General features: G+C 37.8%; 1 protein-coding gene across 4 annotated transcripts in view; it reads right to left on the bottom strand.

Moving 5' to 3' along the window:
- The window catches only part of ATP10D (ATPase phospholipid transporting 10D (putative)), a 127154-nt gene that overhangs the window by 63643 nt on the left and 37990 nt on the right, over positions 1-25521 (bottom strand). For 3 of the 4 annotated variants that reach the window (XM_018049419.1, XM_018049418.1, XM_018049420.1), the window contains 5 exons: positions 25113-25307; positions 10316-10520; positions 7980-8065; positions 423-529; positions 2-133 (listed from right to left, as the gene is read on the bottom strand). In XM_018049419.1, coding sequence (XP_017904908.1) covers positions 2-133; positions 423-529; positions 7980-8065; positions 10316-10520; positions 25113-25307 — 725 coding nt within the window. The remainder of the gene's footprint in view (position 1; positions 134-422; positions 530-7979; positions 8066-10315; positions 10521-25112; positions 25308-25521) is intronic. The other variant, XM_018049421.1, reaches the window with a different exon arrangement.

Here is a 25521-nt window from a genome sequence, read left to right as displayed (position 1 = left end):
CCCAATGCACCAGTTAAACACATTATAACCAAAAGTAGGACACACCAGAGGACATCTGTATTTGCTCTTCTTTCTAATTTGCTGCGCTTATATCTTGGTCCGCTGTTGTTCAGCATTGCTTTGGTTTCATGGCCTACAGGGGTAACACAATATTCAGAAAATGTGGAAATTAAAGCCAAGGAGCAAATATCATATTTTTAAGTCTCTCTGGCAGACAATTTAATGAAAAGTAGTTATGTAATACACTTTGTTAAATTTAGTTTCCATTTGTGATCCATTTAGAAAAACAGAGACCAATGATTAAGATTATCAAGACAAAATTTCCTTTCTGCTGCTAGAGATTGCATTCGAATAAGTGGAAAATATTAACTTGCAGAAAAGCACAGAGGAGACGATGGTGAAAAGTCAGAAGGGTAACCAACCTGCATAGACCACAATGCCCATGACAGCCTCTGTGTTTCTAATGGTGCATCCTCTAAGTAATAAATTCTCTTTACTGAGACCCACACGCTCTTTGTTGGAATGTTCTCTATAAAAAAGACAGCATATAGATTTATTCTTAAATAGCAAAAATGGGAATGTGAAAATAAACACTATGAATTTTGAGTTTTCTTGATTAGAGTATAAAGTTAAGCAGTTCACAGGAAAAGTTTCAACTCTTGATGTACTTGACTAGTTATTTCCCACTTTGGCTGCGAAAAAAGACACAACAGGTTTCTAACACTGTTTTCTATCATTCATTGTTTGCCAACTACTAGTACTACAAAAACTAAAAGATAATCCAAATAAGAAAACTATTTTCTATAGTAGAAACCTGTATTCGGGAGTAACTTAATAGCTGATGAGGGAAAAGTTCTTAATGAGAAGGGAAAAGTTCTTAATGGAATTAGAAAATTACTATCTTGGTCCTGGTGAAATCAAGGATTATTCTCTAATAGTTAGTGGCTACTAAAATCATTAGGTAGAAGAAGGCTGGTGGGGAAGTTTATAATGAAAGGGTAAGGCTGACAATACCAATCTTAACATAACTACAGGACATCGAGGCCTCCAGAAGTTTAGGGACAGAAACTGCTCATCCCCCTGGGAATCTAATCAAGCTTCTATGGGGATGAATCAAACAGGGGTCTGTGGCATCAGGGGATCTGTGAAGCCTTTGAAACTGTATACAGTATTTCCCTGTGTGTGTCTACGTATGCACATTCATATACATTTGCCATTTTCTAGACAGTATTTCTTTCATCAGATTCTAAATGTCTGTGAAGAGTTTTCAGGAAACAAGGCCAGAAAAACATGTTAACCATCACCCAAGGATGCAGTTGGCCAAATCTATGAAATCTGCAGGGGTAACCTCTGCAGGCAAAATGCTCTAATTAACAAGTGAGTGGCATGCGGGGTGGGGTGGGGAGGAAGGGAGCTGGGGGAGGGGAGCAGAAGTGGTGGAGGGAATAGGAGGGGAAATTTAGAGACATAGCAACTAAACACAACATGCATACCTTTGTTTTGATCCTGGTTAGAATATATTAACTATAAAAAAAATTTGAGATAACTGGAGAAATTTAAACAAAGACTAGGCATTAGATACTACCAAGAAACTGTTCTTAATTTACTTAAATGTTATAATGATGTTATGACTATTTTTCTATAAAGTTTTTTCTGTTGTATATTCATAGTGAAGTATTTACAGTGAAATGATGTGATGTAGGGGCATATAGGGAAGGAATTGGGAGGATAATTGAAACAAAGTTGGGAAATTATAATATAGCTAAAACTGGGTGAGGGCCTATGGTGTTCATTACACTTTTCTTCCTACTTTTGCATATGTGAAATCTTCTGTAATAAACCGTTTTAAAATAATCAATGTAATCACTTGAATAACTTACTATAGTGGTAAAAATGCAGAGCGGACTCACTGGAAAATTTTTAAAAATAAGCAAAAAGGTATTTCACATATTTTGTGAAAACGCATACTAAATTTCAGAATTAAGGTTAGTTTATTTTCTAAGCAACAGACTACAGTCTATGAGTTGTTTCCTCTTTGTTATATATAGGGAAATTGTCATTATATCTGCTATCTTACAAGGAAAAGAAAAAAGAAAGCTCTTTAAGAGAAGTTTGAAGAGCTTTCCTACTCTTCAAATGAGGAGGAAAATAGACAAATCTGTTTTGTCATTTTACTCCTCTAACTTGCAAAGCATTTTCTTTTAAGAGGTATGTGTTTACATTCCTTCATATATATGGGTTTATGCACAAAGAGAGACCCCCATGGGGTCATAGTCAGAACCAGCAGTGTCCTTGGGTTTAACCTAATTCTATCAATACTTCCTGGATTTACAGATGAGGAAATTAACCCCAATATTTACATTCCCAAGTAGCATTCTCAGGCACGTATCCCAGGCTTGATTAGGCTCCTCAACAACACAGCATTTATTATTCTTAGAAGCTTTATAGGAACAGATATAATATACAAAAGCATCAGTTACAAAATTTCTTAGTGTATTAAAACTTTTACCCTGAGATCCTCATTTTTCACCATTACATCCCTCTAGTTTACCACCTTTATATTAAAGCCCAACTTTCATCTTGATTGTACTGGCTCCATACTCTAAACATCTTGTACTCAATGAGTGTGTATTTGGCACGCATGATATGGGACCTTCAGATTTTGTGCAAGACATGGACTGTCTGATTACAGCCTTCATCCATTCAAGAGCCTACATAATACGTACCATATGCCCAGCACACCCACCTGAATGCTGAGAACAGAAAAACAAACTTAGATAGTCTTGGCCTCTGTGGTTTAACAGGAGGTGATTCATATAGAAATGTCAAAGTATAATAACAATAGTATAGTTACTATGATAGAAATCTGATATTCAGCATACAACATGGGCACAAATAGGGAAAAGTCGGTGCTTCCTGAGAGTAAGAAGATCAGAGAAGCCATCGATAATATAGAGAGTGAGCCTGAACATCTCAATTTCTGTTAATTTTAGAAAATAGGCCACACAGCTGGAAAAATGTAAGGATCTAGTTCAGCAGATAAAAACTATTTCACAAAAAATTACTGTATCCACCTGGGCTGACTCTACTAAATATGCATGCTCTGACTCAGATTCTGTGCAGAGTACTATATTTCAGACCACACAGAAAGAGACTAAAGTTCTATTCTTTTCTGTCCAGAATTGTGCCAGAACCTAGTCTGAGCTTATCAACGGAGTCAGCGTTCCCAGTGAGGGGCTGTACAAACTGGACTCTAAGGTATTTTTTGGCCTGGACCTCAGGTGTTGAAGTCCAGGTCAGAAAAAATGACAACCCCTAAATCTTCCAATTACAACAGGAAATTGTACAAATAGTCAGCAGTTGAGAAAATAATACTAGGAAATGATTCTTCTTAAACTCATGAGCATGTTTCTGATGGCAGGAGAATCTGCTAACTTCCCTTCATCATCTCGCCTCTCTATGATCTACTATATAGCTCACCTACCCTCCAAACATACTTAAACCACTTACGACTCCACAAATGCACTGTGGTCTCAGGCCCCTATGTCATTACCTGTATTGGTCCCTCAACCTAGAAGGTCAGTAATTCTTTGTATTTACTTGTCTGCCTGGTATCCTCTTATTTTTGATGGTTTAAGTCTGGCATTATCTCTTTATCTGGACTAAATCCTTTCCCTTTTCCCACTGCATAGCTTCCTGTCCCTGCCCCAACACCCATCTGTATCAGATGCTACTTCAAGATGCTACCACAATGTTCTAAACTTCCATCTTGACAATTCTCTAAAATTTTAAACAACTTGAAGAATAACAAGAATCATACAGTAAACACATATACTGTACACATTTAAAGTGCAAAATTTTATGTTTCAACGATTCCCTTGTGAAAACATCACTACAATTCGAAAAATGAACATATCCATTGCTCCCTAAGGTTTCCTTATGTGTTTCTGTAATCTTTTCTTCCTATCCTCCCTCTCCCAGGCACCCACTATCTGCTTTCTATCACTATGAATTAGCTTTGTTTTTTGAGAAATTATACAAATCAAATCATATAGTATATATTCTTTTTTGTCTGGCTTCTTTCACTCAATATTATTTTGAGGTGCATCCATGTTGCTGCATATATCACTAGTGGATTCCATTTCACTGCAGCGTAGTATTCATTGTATGGCTCTATCATTTGTTTATCCATTTACCTGATGATGGATTATTTGGGGCTATTCCAAATAGCCCCAAATAAATAAAGCAGCTCTGAAAATTGGTGTCCCGGTTAGTACACGAATAAATGTTTTCCCTTGAGTGGCTATTTAGGCGTAGAATAACCAGATCATAAAGTAGGTGTGTATTTAATTTTTTAGGAAATTTCCAAACTATTTTCTAAAGTGATCGTGCTTTTTCCATTCCCACCAGCAGTATATGCATATTCTAGTTTCTCTACATTCTTGCGAAAAGTGGGTACAGTCAGTCCTTTTACTTGAGGAGTTACACTCCTAAGGCTTTAACTTGCATCTTTTCACACAGGTATCTAAAGTCCATGTATTGTCTTTGGTGAAGTGTCCAATATTTTTGATCATTTAAAAACTGTATTGTTCATTTGCTTATTGAACAATAAGCAAATAATAAAGACATTTTATTTAATAATAAAGACAGACATATATTCCAAACACAAGTCCTTCATGAGATATACACACTGCAAACTATTTTCTTCCAGTTTGAATGAAAACTTATGTTTTCATTCATTTAGCAGTGTCACTTGAAGAGAATAAGTTTCTAATACTGATGAAGTTATTTAATTATTTTTGTCCTTTTATGAACTGCACTTTTGGAGTTATACCTAAGAAATCTTTGACTAACACAAGATACCAAAGATTTCCCCTATGTTTCCTTCTAGGAGTATTAGAATTTCAGGTTTACAGTGAAGTACAGGATCCACTTTTAGTTAATCTTGGTGGTGAGAGGTCTGTGTTGAAGTTTATTTTTTTGAATATAGATGTGTAATTGTTGCAGCATCATTTGTCGAAACAACTAACCTTTCTCCACTAAACTGCTTTTTCATCTTTGTAAAAATCCAGTTGCCCATAAATGTCCGGACCAATTTCTGGACTGTAATCTACTCCATTGACCTAGTGTTATACCATTATGTCAAAAACAAAATCTGGCGGTCTTAGCCCTCCACATCTGTTGTTCTTTTTCAAAGTTGTTTTAGTTAGATGATTCTATTGTCATATAAATTTTTAGAATAAACTTACCAGTTTCTAAAACTGAAATTTAAAAAAAGCGGGGGGGGTGGGGGGCGGACTTCTCAGATAGCTCAGTTAGTAAAGAATCCACCTGCAATGCAGGAGACCCCAGTTTGATTCCTGATTCAGGAAGATCCCCTGGAGAAGGGATAGGCTACCCACTCCAGAATTCTTAGGGTTCCCTTGTGTCTCAGCTGGTAAAGAATCCACCTGCAATGAGGGAGACCCAGGTTCAATCCCTGGGTTGGGAAGATCTCCTGGAGAAGGGAATGGCTGCCACTCCAGTATTCTGGCCTGGAGAATTCCATGGACTGTATAGTCCATGGGGTGGCAAAGAGTCAAGCACGACTGAGCGACTTCCACTTTCAAAAATAAAAAACTTTGTTGGAATTTCAATTGGGATTACACTGAATCTACAGATCAATTTTGGGGGAAAAACTGACAACACTGAGTTTTAATGCATGAACAACAAATGTCTCTCCATTTAGTTACATCTTTAGTTTATCTCAACCATGTTCAGTGGTTTTCAATATGTAGGTCTTTCATATCTTTTGTCTGATTTATTCTTAAGTATTTTTTCTGATGCTATTGTAAATTGATTTTTTTTAAAGTTTTGATATCTGAATGTTCTTTATATGTACAGAAATACAATTAATATTTTTATATTGATCTTATTTCCTACAACACTGCTAAACTATTAATTCCAGTTGCTTTTTAATAGATTTCATCACATTTTCTACAAAGACCATCATCTCATCAATAAATAAAAGACAGTTTTACTACTTTATCACTTGCTGCTTTTATTTCATTTTCTTTACATTAACTAGGATCTCCCTGAATAAAAGTGGTAAGAGATAATATTCATGTCTTGTTCTTGATCTTAGGGGAAAGATGTTTCAGTTCAGTTCAGTTCAGTCGCTCAGTCGTGTCCGACTCTTTGCAACCCCATGAATAGCAGCATGCCAGGCCTCGCTGTCCATCACCAACTCCCGGAGTTCACTGAGACCCACGTCCATCGAGTCCGTGATGCCATCCAGCCATCTCATCCTCTGTCGTCCCCTTCTCCTCCTGCCCCCAATCCCTCCCAGCATCAGAGTCTTTTCCAATGAGTCAACTCTTCGCATGAGGTGGCCAAAGTACTGGAGTTTCAGCTTTAGCATCATTCCTTCCAAAGAAATCCCAGGGTTGATCTCCTTCAGAATGGACTGGTTGGATCTCCTTGTTTAGTCCTTTACTATTCACCACTCCAGTATTCTTGCCTGGAGAATTCCCATGGATAGAGGAGCCTGGCAGGCTACAGTCCATGGATTCAAAAAGAGTTGGACACGACTGAGCAACTAAGCACACAGCACACCAAGCATGCTGCTAGCTGTGTGGGTTTTGTAGATGCCTGTCAATAGGAAGGGAAAGTTTCCTTCTATTTTCAGTTTGCAAAAATGGAAGTTAGATTTTGTCAATGGAAGTTAGATTTTTCTATGTCCAGGAGATTCTCACCTGGTTTTTCTTTTTCATTTGTTAATTATGGTTTGCTAATATTATAAACTACATTGTTTGATCTTCTAATGTTAAGCCAACAGTGCATTTTTGGTATAAGTTCTACTGAGTCATTATTACTTTCTTCTTTATATATTGCTGGGTTTGCTTTGATTTGCTATTAATCTGTGTAAATTTTTTGCATCAATGTTCATGAGGCCTATAAATCTTTCTTTAAATGTCTCTGTACATGAGGGCTATAAATCTTCCTTTAAATGTCTCTGTACTCTTGGTATCAGGATGATTCTGGTGTCAAAAGATGATTTAGGAACTTTTTTTCTCTGCCACCTTATAAGATCACCACTATGAAGTAGGTCTAATTGACTTCTCTTAAACATCAGCAAGGATAAAAAGAGTCAGTAACTTGGATCAAAAAATAAAGCACTTAAATGGCAGAAGCCAGCCAGAAATCAGGTAAGACCCTAAATTCTAGCTCCCATTGGAAAGGGATGCAGATGCCATAGAGAACTTCCAGATGGATGCTGTTGTGGATTCCCATACTTTTTCTTAAATGTCTTTCAAAGTCATTGTCAAACTTTTACCAGCTGAGTTGCCCACCTGCTCTAATAGGATAGAAGGACACCACCCTGTCATGCCACTTAAGCTGCCATGTCTGTCCAAACACTTTCTTCCAAATAACTAACGTGTCTTGGGCTTAACATGGAGCTCATGTAAATCATTCATATATCACTGAAAGAGATTCTACAGTTATTTTAAGAACAAGATTTTGTGTTATTTTAAAAATATACATAGGTAAATATTTCTCAAACAATTAAAATAAGCCAAACTTACAGGAGAAGGCAATGGCACCCCACTCCAGTACTCTTGCCTGGAAAATCCCATGGACAGAGGAGCCTGGTAGGCTGCAGTCTATGGGGTTGCTAAGGGTTGGACACGACTGAGCGACTTCACTTTCACTTTTCACTTTCATGCATTGGAGAAGGAAATGGCAACTCACTCCAGTGTTCTTGCCTGGAGAATCCCAGGGACAGGGGAGCCTGGTGGGCTGCCGTCTATGGGGTCGCACAGAGTCAGACACGACTGAAGTGACTTAGTAGCAGCAGCATAGTTGGCTTAACTTACAGCCTTTAGTTTTTTAACTTGGGTATAAGTACACAAAAGTTTTGTGTGTGTGTTTTTTTTTTAAATATAACTGCAACATACAATTCCACTCACACCCACAAAGGAAAGTCTTGTATCACTCACAGGAAGCCTCGGAATCTGTTGAGGTCATTGTTTGGACTTTCACATTCTATCCTACTGGAGAATTTCTCAGGATCAACCTCAGAGTCCTAAAAATATATATATTTGAAAAATTACCAAACAAAAAATAAAGGTTAAATCTTGATATTTAAGTGTTTATCCCTTCACCAATTAAGATAAAAGGTATTCATGTCACAAAATATATGTCACAAATTACCCAAATGAAGGAAAGTACACACATAATTATGAATGAATAGATAAGACGAGAATGGTCCTAGAAGGTTAATAAATATCTTCAGGTGGTGAGAATGCCTGAACCGTACACTGAAATTCATGCAGGACTCCCTGCAGGAGGGAGCTTCTCCTATAAAAAACACTCTTTTATCCGGACGACACTGAAAAGCTGAAAATACGTTTCTTATTGTTCTTTAAACATATAGATAGTTTCTGAGATTAAGTGTATATCTATACACACACATACACATGTAATATAGGCCTCCTAGGTGGCACTAGTGGTAAAGAACCCACCTGCTAATGCAGGCAACATAGGAGGTACAGGTTCAATCTCTGTTTTCGGGAAGATCCCCTGGAGGAGGGCATGGCAACCCACTCCAGTATTCTTGCCTGGAGAACCCCATGGACAGAAGCATCTGGTGGGCTACAGTCCATAGAGTCACAAAGAGTCAGACACAACTGAAGTGACTTAGCATGCATGCATATATGTATATAAGTAGCATGCATTTAATCTCAGCAAATTTTATTTAAAAATTTAATCTAGATCTAGATTCAATCTAGATATATCTCACAAAATTCTGTAAAAAATAATTTTAAAATGCTTTGTGAAACCAACAAGTGAATAAACAGTGTCTTATAGAAAATAGGCACGGCTTCTATAATGCGCGGATTCGCTAAGAACAAGCCACATCAACCTTATATCCTTTCCTTTTTTTATATGGTTTTTTGGATAATAAGATAAATGCTACTGAAATATCTCAGTATATTGATATATTGATATATATATATTGATATGTGTATCAGCAAACATTTGAAAAATATGAGTCATATGATCATGTGATTTGGCTTGCTAATAATTGATATTTACTGAGTTCTTCTAACAAGTTAGAATCTATATTATGCCCTTTAAACATCTTAACTATTTTCTTCTTCACTAGATACTATAATTAGGCCTAATTAACAGATGAGGAAAGATACACACAAAGAGGACCAGTAATTTGCTAAAGGTTTCAAAACAAGAAGGTTTTTAGAGTCAGGATTATAATTGAGGCCATCAGAGTCTGGAGAGCCGACCCTTAACTGAATGTAAAGTATGCTGATTAATCAACTGGTATCACCCCTCAAAGTAGGTATTTAGTGGTATGTAATTTCCAAGTGGTAGAAGATTTTTACCAATGTTTTAAGTGTGAAAATGATTACAAATGGGACAATGACAGGAAGTTGAGAGGTGTAACAATCACAGAGGATCCAAATTAATCTATAGGTAGAAAGACGGACTTAATATGACAAGATCAAATTTACCAAAGATAAGGATATTATGAGGTTACAATATTTTCGGTCTGTAAGAAACATGACTTAATAGTAGTTCAAGTAAAAAAGAAAAAGTTACATTTAAAAATACCTTATTTTAAGTGCTTCCAGAGAAAGGAAAGGAAAACTGATAAGTACTTTGCATGATGTGTTTATATATGTTACTTCATTCTGTCATACAACAGGCTATGAGGGAGGTGTCATCATTTCCACTTTAATCACCTGAGGCATAAAGTGTTTAAGTGACCTCCCCAAAACCACACAGTAATTAAATGACAGAACTGTTTCAATTTTACTCAAACTTGTGTTAATACAAATTCAAAGTTCTTATTTCCCTCTCCACAGCACGTGAAGAGTCAGAGCTCTGTGGCATGAGAAGTTATGAAAGTCTTAAAAGGCCTTGATACATAAGTAATTACCAGATTTTAGGAACAATACCAAATGATATCTCCAGCTTCAATAAAACAACATACACATAGAAGCTTAAGAAAAACAGAAGTTGATCATTTCTATTACAAAAGAATTTTCCAAAACTGCTAGGTTTCGTAAATTCAGTTCCCAGAAATGTGACTGTCAGAATGAAATGTCTGAACTCTGAAGTCACTATATCCTATTATCTATGAAATATGGCACACTTCTACTGATATCTGGAATTACATTAAGCCCTCGAGACTTCTATTTTGTAAAGGTGAAAATAAATTTGAAACATCTCTTTATCTGTACTTGTGAAAATGAGCTCAGTCATCTTCTGAAAAGAAAATGTTAATATCACCAGCGGAGAACACATTTTTTACCTGCTCTGCATATCTCCGAACCACCTGCTTCTGTTTTAAATTGCTCTCTCCATCAAGACCAGAAGTCTCAATGTGACAGATTCCATCTGGATCAGTAGAAAAGAGTAAAACCATATCTGCAGGAATGACCTCATTGCAGGAAAGGTGAATAAAGTCCCCAACAGTAACATCTTTCCAGCATCTGTCCACATACTTTTTCTCTTTCCTAAAATTGAAAAAAAAAATTATTTAAAAAGAATCTCAAGCCAAAAACTCAAATAATAGTTTTTTTTAGTTTATAATTTTAAATATTAGGGTGATTTTAATCGGTTAAATGCTAAAAGGGGAAGCCAGAGAATTTGTAAAACTTAAATTCCACAACTTGCTTCATCTGAAAATTTAGTTACTAAGGATACAAAAAAATATTTTTTCAATTCTTTTTTTCCTGTGAGATTGTGAACTATTATGTTAATTGAGTAATTCTGGAATGAAATTAAAATTATCACTGCTGCTGCTGCTACTGCTGCTGCTGCTGCTGCTGCTGCTAAGTCGCTTCAGTCGTGTCCGACTCTGTGCAACCCATAGACGGCAAGCCACCAGGCTCCACCATCCCTGGGATTCTCCAGGCAAGAACACTGGAGTGGGTTGCCATTTCTTTCTCCAATGCATGAAAGTGAAAAGTGAAAGTGAAGTCGCTCAGTCGTGTCCAACTCTTCACGACCCCATGGACTGCAGCCTACCAGGCTCCTCCATCCATGGGATTTTCCAGGCAAAAGTACTGGAGTGGGGTGCCACTGCCTTCTCAGAAAATTGACACTGGATGGGTTTATTCATAAATGAAGCAATTCCTGCGTGCTCTCCATGTCAGGTATCAAGGATCCAAAAGTGCATAAGACACATTATCTGCTCTTGGAAAGCTTCTCATCTGGTAGATAGGCTGAGTAAAATAAACTCAAAAGAAGTAAAATAAATACCCAGACATTTGAAAAATCATTATACCAGCATATTAACACCCACAGTGTATGTATTCAGTCACTAAGTTGTGTCCAACTCTTTGCGACCCCATGGACTTTAGCCTGCCAGACTCTGTCCATAGGATTTCCCAGGCAAGCATACTGGAGTGTGTTGCCATTTCCTTTTCCAGGAGATCTTCCCGATGCAAGGATTGAACCCCTGTTTCCTACATCTCCTGCATCAGCAGGCGGATTCTTTACTACTGAGCCACTTGGGCACCCCATTAACACCCCTAATTATCATTTAATAGAAATACTGGTTAAAACAGTTCTGAGTTGGCTATAGCTGATCCCTAGAAAGGAAAATGAGAATTTTTAACCCTTTTGAAAGTGCAGTTTTTCATTCTATATATTCAATTCTTTTAAAAGAAAGGCACATTAATTGAGGTTGATTTGCCTTAAATGTCCTGGTTTGTGTCAAAGTTTTACCAAAGTTTTCATGCCTTTTCATAAAAAATGGCATGAATTGGATTCCACAAAGCATTTTCCTTAAGAGTAGAATAGGAAATGTGTATCACAGAAAACCATGTAACTCGTTAAACAGCATTTTGCATCCAATGATTCCAACAAGGTCTTAAAAAGATCTGTCTCATTTCTTTATTGTCTCCCATGTATCTGTAAAGAACTAGTATTTGTCATAAAAAGGCACTTATTTTTAAAGTAAAGATTTTCTATTATGGAGCTAAATATTCAAATTCATTGTCAAGAAGCTTAGGAGATAGCTATATTCTGAAAGCTATATGACCTATATATTAAAAATGAATGCATCATATTAAATAGAAATGCTACATGAAGCCAACACTTATATACTTCTGCTACACAGAATTGGATGAATTATTTCTTGAAATAACAATATAAAGGGCTACCTAAGAAGAATATTTTCAGGATATATTCCCGCAAAATACCTTATGTACAAAGTTGAATCCAACTAAAAGAATTCCTTAATTACCTGAAGAGTTTGTTAGTTTACCACCAAAGGTAAATCAATGGTTTAACAGTTTTTCTTTAGTGTTTGACTATATCAGTTTACTCTTCCATGGAGGGAAGAAACAGAAGACCCAACAGGTAGACAGGAATCATATTTTGAAGGTTCAGTCCTACTGCCATTCCTAGAAATAAGGATTTTCATTTCATAAAAAAAGAAGACTGGAAAATCACTAAAGGTTCATAGAAGAATATGATCCTATTTCTACTTGCTAAATCCTGCTGCAGAGTAATGGATGGACTATTGGGTGGCAGGCTGGTTAGAAATAGGAATGGCAAGAAACCAATGGAAAGATATTGAAATTCAGGGGAGGGATAAAGATGATTACAATCAAGACAGTAGCAAAAAGGATGGATAAAATGAGATTAAATCAAGACATATTTGGGTATTAGAGACAAGTATTCTGACTTATACACAAAAAAGTTATCAAGGATGATGCTGTGGTTTCAAACCTTCATGGTGAATGGTATTTTTTTTTTTTTTACCATGTCCCAGGTTTTAGAAGTAACTGGATGCATCATGGGGAAGATAATAAATCTAGTTTAAAAAGTTTTAAGTAGGATATAAAATTGAAGAGGTCCAGCATTTTGAGGGTTTTGATCAGAAGTTTACAAGTAGAAATACAGTACCTACAAGCCCTAGGCACAGAGAGAGCAACTGACACCAGGCAAGGAGATCCAACCAGTCCATTCTAAAGGAGATCAGTCCTGGGTGTTCTTTGGAAGGAATGATGCCAAAGCTGAAACTCCAGTACTTTGGCCACCTCATGCGAAGAGCTGACTCATTAAGAAAGACTCTGATGCTGGGAGGGATTGAGGGCAGGAGGAGAAGGGAATGGCAGAGATGAGATGGCTGGATGGCATCACCAACTTGATGGACGTGAGTCTGAGTGAACTCTGGGAGTTGGTGATGGACAGGGAGGCCTGGCGTGCTGCGATTCATGGGGTCACAAAGAGTCGGACATGACTGAGCAACTGATCTGAACTAGACTGAAGGATATGAGATTCCTTAGGGAAAGAGACTTCAAGGTGATAGAGAAGTGAAGTAAGATTCAAGAGGAAATGTTGGAGAAATCAAGAAAGAAGGAAATTTCTAAATATTCACACTGTTTACAACAGCTAGAACATGGTGGCAACCTAGATGTCCATTAACAGATGAATGGATAAAGCAGCTGTGGTACATATACACAATGGAATGTTACTTAGCCATAAAAAGGAACAATTTGAGTCAGTTCTAATGAGATGGAAGGAACCTAGAGCCTGTTATACAGAGTGAAGTCAGAAAAATAAGGATAAATGTTGTATACTAATGTATATATATGGAATCTAGAAAGCTGATACTGATGGAATTATTTGCAGAACAGCAGTGGAGACCCAGATATAGAGAACAGACTTATGGACATGGTGGGTGGGGGGAGGGAAGAAGGAGAGGGTGGGATGTATGGAGTGAGTAACATGGAAACTTACATTACTATATGTAAAATAGATAGCCAACAGAAACTTGCTGTATGACTCAGGGAACTCAAACAGGTACTCTGTAACAACCTAGAGAGGTGGGATGGGGAGGAAGATTGGGCGGAGGTTCAAGAGGGAGGGGACATATGTATATCTATGGCTGACTCATGTTGATGTCTTGAAACCAACAAAATTCTGTAAAGCAATTATCCTTCAACTAAAAATAAATTTTTTTTAAAAAGGGAGTTATCAGAATAACAAAAGCCACAAAGGGATCATGTCTGTGGTATGTGGTTATTAGGATGTCTGCTATTAAGTAGGGAATATGAAAATTGTTGACATGGAGAGTAAAGAAGAAAGTGAGACCTCCAGTGGGTTAAGGCATGATTAGAAGTTGAAGGAGGAGTCTACTTCATGAAGTTTAGCTCTGAAAGGAATAAAGGGTGAAAGTAGCCACTGCAAGGGAAGGGAAGGCAAAGGACAGCAAGGATGAAAGAACCGGCAGGAAAAAAAAAGAACTGGACACACACACAGCAAGCATGGAAGAAGCCCATGGAGAAGGCAAGGTAGGGGAGAGGAGAGAGAATGGGCAGTGTTGGTTGAAGCGATCGAGAAGTAACAAGGAATGGAATTAAGAACACAGATGAAAGGACTACTATTACAAGGAAGGGAGTTACTGCTTCATGTAAAGTCAGAAGCAAGCAGCTGAAGATGACATAAGCAGGAACTGAGTTACCTGGTTCATGCTTAATGACCTCTACTTTTTCTATGAAGAAAGGTGTAAAGAAAGTTGCTGAGAATTTGCGAAAATAGGGAGAGAAGACAGACTTGAACACTAGGGTTAAGGATTTTATTTTTCTTTCAAACCTAAAAATAGAAATCTTCTAAGGGACAAGTTTATTTACTCTCCACTCTACATTGGAACAAAATCCAAATGAGGTTAATTTTACAACTGAATGAACTTCACTATTCCCCATTTGGAGTTCATACTAGATTTTAAAAAGTGGCTAATGTCCCCAGTAGCTGGCTGCGTGTGTGCTTAGTCACTCAGTGGTACCCGATTCTCTGAGGCCTCATGGACTGGAGCCCATCAGGCTCTTCTGTCCACGGGATTTTCCAGGCAAGACTACTGATGTAGGTTACCATTTCCGCTCCCGGGGATCTTCCCAGCCTAGGGATTGAACATGTGTATCCTGCAGATTCTTTACCACTGAGCCATATTGATCTTAATTTATGCCAGTTACCATGTTAGATGCTAAGAACACAAAAGTGATTAAGTTATTGTCATTCCCCTGGAAAGCTATAGTCAAAATGTGAAAAAGAACCACAAACAGCAATTTTATACGATAGGTACGCACAGGCTCTTTCGGGAGCAAATAGCCGGGACATTGACCTCTGGAGGAGGTGCATCCTGTCGGATGATCTAAAGTCATGTGAAGAAAGTGGGATAGTGTAACTGTCAAGAGTGACAGTGGAGGCATAACGCCACAGGGTATGGGTGTGTACGATGTTTTAAAACTGCAAGCTAAGCAACAATGTTCACTGTCGATCTTAACTAGCTTTGAGAATATATCAATGTGGTAGACGCTAAATGAGGTTTATTTCCTTCTCGGACATAGAACCAAAACTAGCACAAACTTTCTTCTCTCACAGCCTAAATCTACAGCTAGAATTTCCTGCATCTACTTGTTATTTGTTGCTTCAATATTACTCTCACCGTTTAGGATATGGCACTTATAATCCATCCTTCAGGTAAACTCAATCAGCTCAGTTCATTCTCTCAGTCATCTTCAACTCTCTTCGACCCCATGGACTGCAACATGCCAGGACTCCCTGTCCATCACAAACTCCTGGAGTTTACTCAAACTGATGTCCACTGAGTCAGTGATACCTTCTAACCATCTCATCCTCTGTCGTCCCCTTCTCCACCTGCCTTCAATCTTTCCCAGCATCAGGGTCTTTTCCAATGAGTCATTCTTCGCATCAGGTGGCCAAAGTATTGGAGTTTCAGCTTCAACATCAGTCCTTCCAATGAATATTCAGGACTGACTTCCTTTAGGACGGGCTGGTCAGATCTCCTGGGACTCTCAAGAGTATTCTCCATCACCAGAGTTCAAAAGCATCAATTCTTTGGCTCTCAGCTTTCTTTATAGTCCAGCTCTCACATCCATACATGTTACTGGGAAAACCATAGCTTTGACAAGATGGAACTTTGTTGGCAAAGTAGTCTCTGCTTTTTAATATGCTGTCTAGGTTGGTCATAGCTTTTCTTCCAAGGAGTGTCTTTTAATTTCATGGCTGCAGTCACCATCTGCAGTGATTTTGGAGCCCAATAAAGTCTGTTACTGTTTCCACTGTTTCCCCATCTATCTGTCATGAAATTATGGGACCGGATGACCTGCTCTTAGTTTTCTGAACATTGAGTTTTAAGCCAATTTTTTCACTCTCCTCTTTCACTTTCATCAAGAGGCTTTTTAGTTCTTCTTTGCTTTCTGCCATAAGGGTGGTACCATCTGCATATCTGAGGTTATTGATATCTCTCCTGGCAATCTTGATTTGTTTGTGCTTCATCTAGCCCTGCATTTCTCATGATGTACTCTGCATAAAACTTAAATAAGCAAGGTAACAATATACAGCCTTGACATACTCCTTTTCCTATTTGGAACCAGTCTGTTGTTCCATTTCTAGTTCTAACTGTTGCTTTTTGACATGCATACAGATTTCTCAGGAGGCAGGTCAGGTGGTCTGGTATTCCCATCTCTTCCAGAATTTTCCACAGTTTATTGTGATCCACACATTCTAAGGCTTTGGCATAGTCAATAAAGGAGAAATAGATGTTTTTCTGGATCTCTCTTGCTTTTTCGATGATCCAATGGATTTTGGCAATTTGGTCTCTGGTTCCTATGCCTTTTCTAAATCCAGCTTGAACATTTGGAAGTTCTTGGTTCACGTACTATTAAAGCCCGGCTTGGAGAATTTTGAGCATTACTTGACTAGCGTGTGAGATGAGTGCAACTGTGTGCTAGTTTGAGCATTATTGGCATTGCTTTTCTTTGGGATTCGAGTGAAAGCTGACCTTTTCCAGTCCTTTGGCCACTGCTGCAATTTCCAAATTTGCTGGCATATTGAGTGCAGCACTTTCATAGCATCATCTTTCAGGATCTGAAACAGCTCAACTGGAATTCCATCACCTCCACTAGGTTTGTTTGTAGTGATGCTTCCTAAGGCGCACTTGACTTCGCATTCCAGAATGTCTGGCTCTAGGTTGGTGATCACATCATCATGATTATCTGGGTCGTGAAGATCTTTTTTGTACAGTTCTTCTGTGTATTCTTGCCACCTCTTCTTAATATCTTCAGCTTCTGTTAGGTCCATACCATTTCTGTCCTTTATTGGGCCTATCTTTGCATGAAATAGTCCCTTGGTATCTCAAATTTTCTTGAAGAGATCTCTAGACTTTCCCATTCTATTGCTTCCATTTCTTCGTATTGATTGCTGAGGAAAGCTACCCATTTTGCTTCTAGACCGATTTTGTTCAATGTCGCCCAGCTTTTATGTCAATACATAAGCACTGGGGAAATTTGGGAAGAATATATTCGATTAGTAATAGTAATTCCACTGGTGGGAGTTGGCTGCAGAGAGGTGAAAAGGTGGAAAATGTGGACTGCTACTTCCTACTTTAACAAATCTAAAGAAAGAGTGGGATTATGAATGAATTTTTCTTTTTGACGTTCATTAGTACTTCTCTGAAAAAAACACTAAAAACAATTTATATAATGAATATCATTGGCACAGAGCAGCTCAGATTTATTGGTTCAGTTTAGTTGCTCAGTCGTGTCCGACTCTTTGTGACCCCATGAACCGTAGCACACCAGGACCCTCTGTCTATTACCAATTCTCAGGGTTCACCCAAACCCATGTTCAATGAGTTGGTGATGCCGTCCAACTATCTCATTCTCTGTGAGAGAAGGGGACTTCTCCGCCTGCCCTCAATCCTTCCCAGCATCAGGGTCTTTTCAAATGAGCCAGCTCTTTGCATCAGGTGGCCAAAGTATTGGAGTTTCAGCTTCAACATCAGTCCTTCCAATGAACACCCAGACCTGATCTCCTTTAGTATAGACGTTGGATCTCCTTGCAGTCCAAGGGACTCTCAAGAGTCTTCTCCAACACCATAATTCAAAAGTATCAATTCTTTGGTGCTCAGCTTTCTTTATAGTCCAACTCTCACATCCATACATGACTAGCAGAAAAACCATAGCCTTGACTAGACAGACCTCTGTTGACAAAGTAACGTCTCTGCTTTTTAATATGCTGTCTAGGTAACTGACTTTATTTTGGGGGACTCCAAAATCACAGCAGATGGTGACTGCAGCCATGAAATTAAGACAGGTACTCTTTGGAAGGAAAGTTATGACCAACCCAGACATTTATTGGAGGCTTTATCCATTCATAAATCATTTAAATTTTATATCAATGTTATGTAGTTGGTACTATGAATGCACTATGCCCCACTCCCCACCTCTTACAAATGAGAAAAACTGGCTTAGGCAGGTTAAGTAACTAGTTCAAGGTCACACAGTTTCTAGTATTTCTGGGATTAAAACAAGGCAAGTAGCTCCAGAGTCCACCTCTCAAATACTGGACTTTACTCCCAGTTATAACAACTTATCAATGACCACCAAATAGAATACTGATTAACTATGTATTAGAAAGTGAATTTCAAGAACTATTTTAGAAATTGTCACACATAAATAAGGTTAATACCTTAGAAGGCCACTAATATTTAGTTCCAAGAATAATGAAATACCATGGATTTATGAGATAATCTAAAATATTAACATCAGCTAGTATTTTAAAACTCCCAACATCCCAAATGGCTCAATGGGTAAAGACTCCGCCTGCAATGCAGGAGACATGGGAGACACCAATGCGATTCCTGGGTTGGGAACATCTCTTGGAGAGGGAAATGGCAACCCACTCCAGTATTCCTGCTAAAAAAATCCCATGGACAGAGAAGTCTGGAGGGCTGCAGTCCAAAGGGTTGCAAGAGTTAGACACGACTAAGACAAGGCAGGAGGAGAAGGGGACAACAGAGGATGAGATGGTTGGATGGCATCACCAACTCAATGGACATGAGTTTGGGTAAACTCTGGGAGTTGGTGATGGACAGGGAGGCCTGGTGTGCTACGGTTCATGGGGTCACAAAGAGTCGGACACGACTGAGCAACGGAACTGAACTGACTGAACTGAAGCACACACCGAAACACCAACAATACGGTTGATTTTTAAAGATCAGAAAACAATGCAAGTTCTTGGATGGCAGGCACTTTGTTTTTTGTTTAAACCTCTAAATCTCTCAGAGCCTGCAACACAGTATGCACCTAAATTTGTCAGATGATTAATAGTTTTATTTTCAACACACTTCTAATATACTTGAAGCAAATCTTAAAACCTTACCAAATGGCTGCCATTTTAAAGGCAATCTTAAGAATGTGAAGTTTTTGATAATAGTTCATTCTAACTTAATTGAGGTATAATAGGGTTTAAATGTTTACTTTCTGTTCTAGCATTTGTTATTTCCCAATGATACTTTCCCAAATAAAATTAAGCACCTTGTGAAAGATCACAGTCTCACAAATGAGAACCAAATTATCTGCCTAAAAATGTTAATGCTTCTTGCAAAAGCTTGCAAAGTTTAATGACCCCATATTTTCAACTTACTTTTACTGAGAAATAATTAGTACTTTAAAGTAATTTCTTTGTATTTCACAGGAATTTAACTTAGTACATTAACTTAAATGAATAGCAATAAATAGACAATCTTTATTTCTCTATATTCTTATAATTTGTTCCAAGAACAGTGAGGGGTAGGCATTGGAATATAAGCATTATTTCTTCTACAACACCAAAAAATAGGCAAATTACATAGAATAACAGTTAATAAATGAAAAAGAATTACCAGATTCTATTATAAAATGCAATCATAAAATGATATCTCAGACTAGGCTTTAAAATAACTGAAAAGAATATTGCCTCTCATCTTCAAGTTTATATGCAAATCATCTAAAACAGATCCAAAGGACACCTGAGGAAAAAATTGTACCATGTCTCCCATTAGGAAATTGTAATAAAGGGGCTCCCAAGTAGTGCAGTGGTAAAGAATCTGCCTGCCAATGCAGGAGATGAGAGAGACGTGAGTTTGATCCCTATTTGGGAAGATCCCCTAGAGGAGGAAATGGCAACCCACTCCAGTATTCTTGCCAGGAAAATTTCATGGACAGAGAAGCCTGGCAGGCTACGGTCCATGGGGCCATAGAGAGTTGAATGCAACTGAGACACCAAGCACACAGTGTTTTACTAAATTCTCAATTATTGATTAAATGACTTGATCATGTAACAAATATAGACTCTAGCTTATAGTTGTTATTAAGCTACAATAATTGTAATAGCTAATTTTTATTTAGTGGGCTTCCCTGGTAGCTCAGATGGTAAAGAATCTGCCTACAATGCAGGAGACCTGGGTCCGATCCCTGGGTTGGGAAGATCCCTTGGAGGAGATAATGGCAACCCACTCTAGTATTCTTGCCTGGAGAATCCCCGTGGACAGAGGAGCCTGGCAGGCTACAGTCCAGGAGGTCACAAAGAGTCGGACACAAACAAGTGACTGAACACACTACTTAGCACTTAGAAAGGGGTAGGTGCTATGCTTACTGTTTGGTACTATTTTATTCATAATGAAAGAAACTGGAATTAAGCTAGTTTACATAATTTTTCCCAAGACTATACGGTTACTAAGTATGAGAATCAGAACTTTTTAGAGCAACCCTAAAAAGGAAATATACAGCATCAACTTTAACCTCACACTAAAAATTAGAATTTATGTACAAGAATTTGTATTTAAAAATATATAAGAAATATTCTCTCCATTTGCTAAATTTGATACTGAGTAATCGTAAAATTGGTTATAATATGGATTTTGTCCTTCAGATAATCACTGTAAAATTCCACTTCCTATAGCCATGTTTTGAAGGCAGAGATTGTATCAGCATTTCATCTCTCTGTCCCTGGCATACGAAAGCATTTAAACATCACTAAATGATTCATAGCACTGTTTCAGTAAAGTGGTCTATGAATTTAAAAACCATGGCCTTTTAATATTTTATTTGTCTATACAACACATCATTTTTTTCTGGTTCCCCTTAGACTATATAAGAAAAAAGAGAATATTTTCTTATTTAAGTACAGTTCACAGCATCTTTGGGATTTCCCTGGTGGCTCAGATGGTAAAAAATCTGCCTGCAGTGAGAGAGACCAGGGTTCAATCCCTGGGTGGGGAAGATACCTTGGAGATGGGAATGGCAACCCACTCCAGTATTCTTGCCTGGAGAATTCCATGGACAGAGGAACCTGGCAGGCTACACAGTCCACAGGGTCACAAAGAGTTGCACACGACTGAACAGCTAATAAACACACATAGAGCATATACAGCATCTCACAAAAGAGAAAAAAAAGTTACTTTGCTTCAATAAGTCTTTAAAACAAATTTTGGGAAAGCCACTGAATAATTCTGATAACAAACAAAATTCAGATTTATACATATATCAGCTTAAGTATCACTTCTTCAGAGAAGCCTTCCCTCTTCATTTGCTCATATAAAATAAAAGACAGCTCTATTATCAGGACAAGGCTTTGAGTTATTTTTCTCCCAAAACAACAACAAAAAAATTATGCCATCTGGTTGAACTCTTAGTCAGTCAAGTGAGCCTTAAATTTGTTCAGAATATACTTCTGTTTACTTCTCAGTTTAAAACTATACTTTTAAACTGAGATATCTTTTATTCTGACTTGCAAACTAAAATATAACAGGTTATTTTATAAGTTTGACAGATTAGGAATTACTCTCTTATGAATGTTGGCTCTGTATCAGAGCACTGAAGTCAACCCAAGAAATATGCCACATGCTTTGGGATCTCAGAAGAGTAGCACCTGTCAAACAGTACCTGTGAAGTTTCTCCAAAGGCTGAAATAGGTGCCTACCTTTGAACTCAAACCTCAGTCTTCTACCTCATTCCATGTTCTCCCTTGAGGATTTAAGTCAAACTCCTAACTTCAGAATCCCCTCTAAACGGACTGATGACTTTGAAATTTCTCTCTGCAGCCTTTCTTTCCCTCCAGAAATTCTGCCATATGTTCCTGTTTGCCCACTGGACATTCCTCTGGGATGCCTGTCTTGCTATTGTTTCTAGTTCATTCTACCTTAGATGAACTTAATGCTTCCTATTTCTATCAGTGGTATTTTTTACCCTACAAATCTGACAAAAAAAAAAATCACAAAAGTTCACCAAATTCCATTGGGCCCTTCTACACAGTATCTATTCTATGAGTTCCTTCCTACACTTAGCACATACTCCTGGTAGTACCCTGGATTGATTAGCAGACGCAGATCCATAAAGAAGCCATTCTTATGACCCGAACTGACCAATATTCCCTAAAGCACAACTTTTACTATGCCGTTTCTTGGCTCAAAACGTGGATTCTGTACCACTCAAGGAAAATATCTGTGATGGTTAATTTTATGAGTCAACTTCACTGGTTGAAAGGATGCCCAGGTACCTGGTTAAATATTATTTCTAGGTGTCTCTGGGGTTGTTTCTGGTAGAGATGAACATTTGAATTGGTGAAGTGAGTAAAGCAGATGGCCTTTCCCAGTATAGGTGGGCATCATCCAATTTGTTGAGGGCTTGAACGGAACAAAAAGGCGAAGGCAGGCTGAATTCACTGTCTGCCTGACTGATCCGGTACACTGATCTGCCCTGGACATTCCTGGTTCTCAGGCCTACAGACATGGATTGCAATCTACACCATCACTCTCTGGCCTTCAAACTACACGACAGACAATTTTCTGGCAGGCTACAATCCATGGGGTCCCAAAGAGTCGCAAAGGGACTTCTTAGCCTCCACAATCCCGTGAGCCAATTCCCTACAACAAATCTTATTCCTATTGATTGCATTTCTCTGGAGAGCTCTTTTATTCAGTGTGTAAGCAGTAGCCTGGGCATGACATCCCTCCATAGCAGGCCTCAAACTCCCCTTTTATTTCTTATTGTTGTTCTTTAGTCGCTAAGTCATGTTTGACTCTTTGCAACCCAAGAACTGTGACCTGCCAGGCTCCTCTGTCCATAGGATTTCCCAAGCAAGAATACTGCAATAGGTTGCCATTTCTTTCTCTGGGGCATCTTCCTCACCCAAGGACTGAAGCCACATATCCTGCACTGGCAGGTGAATTCTTTACCACCGAGTCACCAGGGGATCCTCTTATTTCTAATTATAGCCCTTTTACTGGGCCACTACCCTCAGGCCAAATTAACCTACTCATTATCCTCAGAATACTCCATAAACTTTCCAAACTCTGAAATGAAAAAGTGACACCAAAACCTTGTTTGTAAAGCAGCAAACACAATGAGAATTTCATAAATCTATCCTTAATGATAACTTTTTAAGAAGTAGATACATTTCTCATGAAAAGGAACTTCAGAGAATTAACCTTATAAACTTGGCATTGGCATTCACAAAAGCCACATGAATAAGGACTTAAAAATATTGCTCTTTGAAAAGGGAACTGTCCTGCACTGTTGGTGGGAATGTAAATTAATGCAACCAGTATGGAGGTTCCTTAAAAAACTAAAAATAGAGCGACCATATGATCCAGCAATCCCACTCTTAGGCATATATCCACAGAAAACAGTAATCTGAAAAGATACAATGCATCCCAATGTTCATAGCAACACTTTTTTTTACAACAGCCAAGACATGGAAGTAACCTAAGCATCTACTGACAAATGAATGGATAAAGAAGGTAAAATATGTATATTCACACATACATATACACACAATGCAATACTACTCAGTCATAAAAAAGAATGAAATAATGCCATTTACAGCAACATGGATGCAGGTGGAGATCATACTAAGTGAAGTAAGTCAGAAAGAAAAAGATATATCACTTATATATGGAATCTACAATATAACACAAATGAAATTATCTGTGAAATAGAAACAGACTCCCAGACACAGAGAACAAACTTGTGGATGCCAAAGAGGAGGAGGGTGGGAGAAAGAAGGATTCAGAGTTTGAGATTAGCTGATACAAACTATTATTTATAGAATGGATAAATAACAAGGTCCCACTGTATAGCACAGGGAACTATATTTGATATTCTATAATAAATCATTTACCAACTGAACTACAGGGAAGCACTATAATAAATCAAAATGGAAAAGAATATGAAAAACAATGTCTATATATGCATAACTGAATCTGCTGTACAGTAGAAATGAACATAACTATACTTTAATAAATTGAAAAATATATTCTCCTCTTTGATATATTAATTCCATTCCTAATTATAATGGGGAAATAATCATAGATCTTCAATACTTCTGTGTAAGAATATGTACTGATACATTTTCAAAATTATATAAATATGGGAAATATTTAAATTGTCTTAGAGTCTTATTACAATGCAGCTATTAAAAGAGCCTTCTTGATGGATAAAGACAGGGGAAATATTTATGATGTAAATTAGGCTAAAATAATAGAATAAAAACAATATATGTAGTACAATCCCTATTTTGTAAACTCTCCTACGTTTCCCTACCACACACAATATGTATGACTTCAAGCAACACATCACAGCATTATAAATAGTTGTCTCTGGACACAATTTGTAAATGTAGTCATTAATATACAGCACAGTTAAACACTCACCTTAATGGACTTCACTCTTGGCTACACAGGCTATTTCATAAATACTTGACATAGAAGTCTCCAACAGAGCAAGCATGCTCCTTATAAGTCTTCCTATTATGAATGCCCTCAGTTGCTGCTGCAACAGGAAGGGTTTTATAGGCTTCTTGCTTTGTTTACAAAAAAGAATGCACTTCTCTGTATCTCACAATTCCTTTCCTCCACAAGAAACTCACCTTCTCTCATATCCCATCTCGTTTTTCATATTCATTCATGTATTTCATATCCCATCCTCTTAATCCCAAATTGCAAATATCTAGGGTTAAAAGCTATCTGCTTGCTTTCCTTCTTATGGTTTGAAGTTTAATTCTTTCAGCTCTACTTATACCTAAATTATAGAAGCTTTTACTTTATCAACATCTGGTTGACAATGGTTTAATGTGTTTATTGTTTTCCTATGATCCTGAATTAAATGCACTCGAATTTTAATAAATATTAGTTAAAAACACCATCCTACCCCCAAAAGTGTCCTAGTCACATCTAAGGGGTGGAGAGTAACAATCTGCATGTTTCTAAATGATGCATGTATATGCCCCAGCATAGTTCCTGTTACACTTACCTACTATAAACTTTAGTTACTAGGTTGTTGATCTGTTTGTCAATTTTGTATTTTCGGTAATCTTCCAAGCCATCTTTAATTGCAATAATTGTAAGGACAACCATCAGCGGCAGCATAGTAATTTCTTTTTGGAAGGCTTCTACCAAAGGCACCCAGTTCAGAACAACTAGAAACAGGAAATATAAATTGGCGACTCTGAAACCCAAACACACACAAGGAGGTGTTAACAAAGCAAGCAAAGCCTGGAACAAAAGAGGCCAAAGACCCGATGGTGTTTTCCCACAAGTTTCTATCAGTTGATTTGGGATGCTACAAAACAGAACTAGTGAAATCGAACACATCTGAATTAACAATTTATTATCCCTGCAGACATCTGGTTGGACATACTCTAATAAATGTGAGGTATCAT

The sequence above is a fragment of the Capra hircus genome, chromosome 6 (assembly GCF_001704415.2).
Source record: "Capra hircus breed San Clemente chromosome 6, ASM170441v1, whole genome shotgun sequence".
Taxonomy (NCBI): Eukaryota; Metazoa; Chordata; class Mammalia; order Artiodactyla; family Bovidae; genus Capra; species Capra hircus.
Note: the sequence above shows the minus strand (reverse complement) of the source record. Positions and strands in the feature narration are given on the sequence as shown.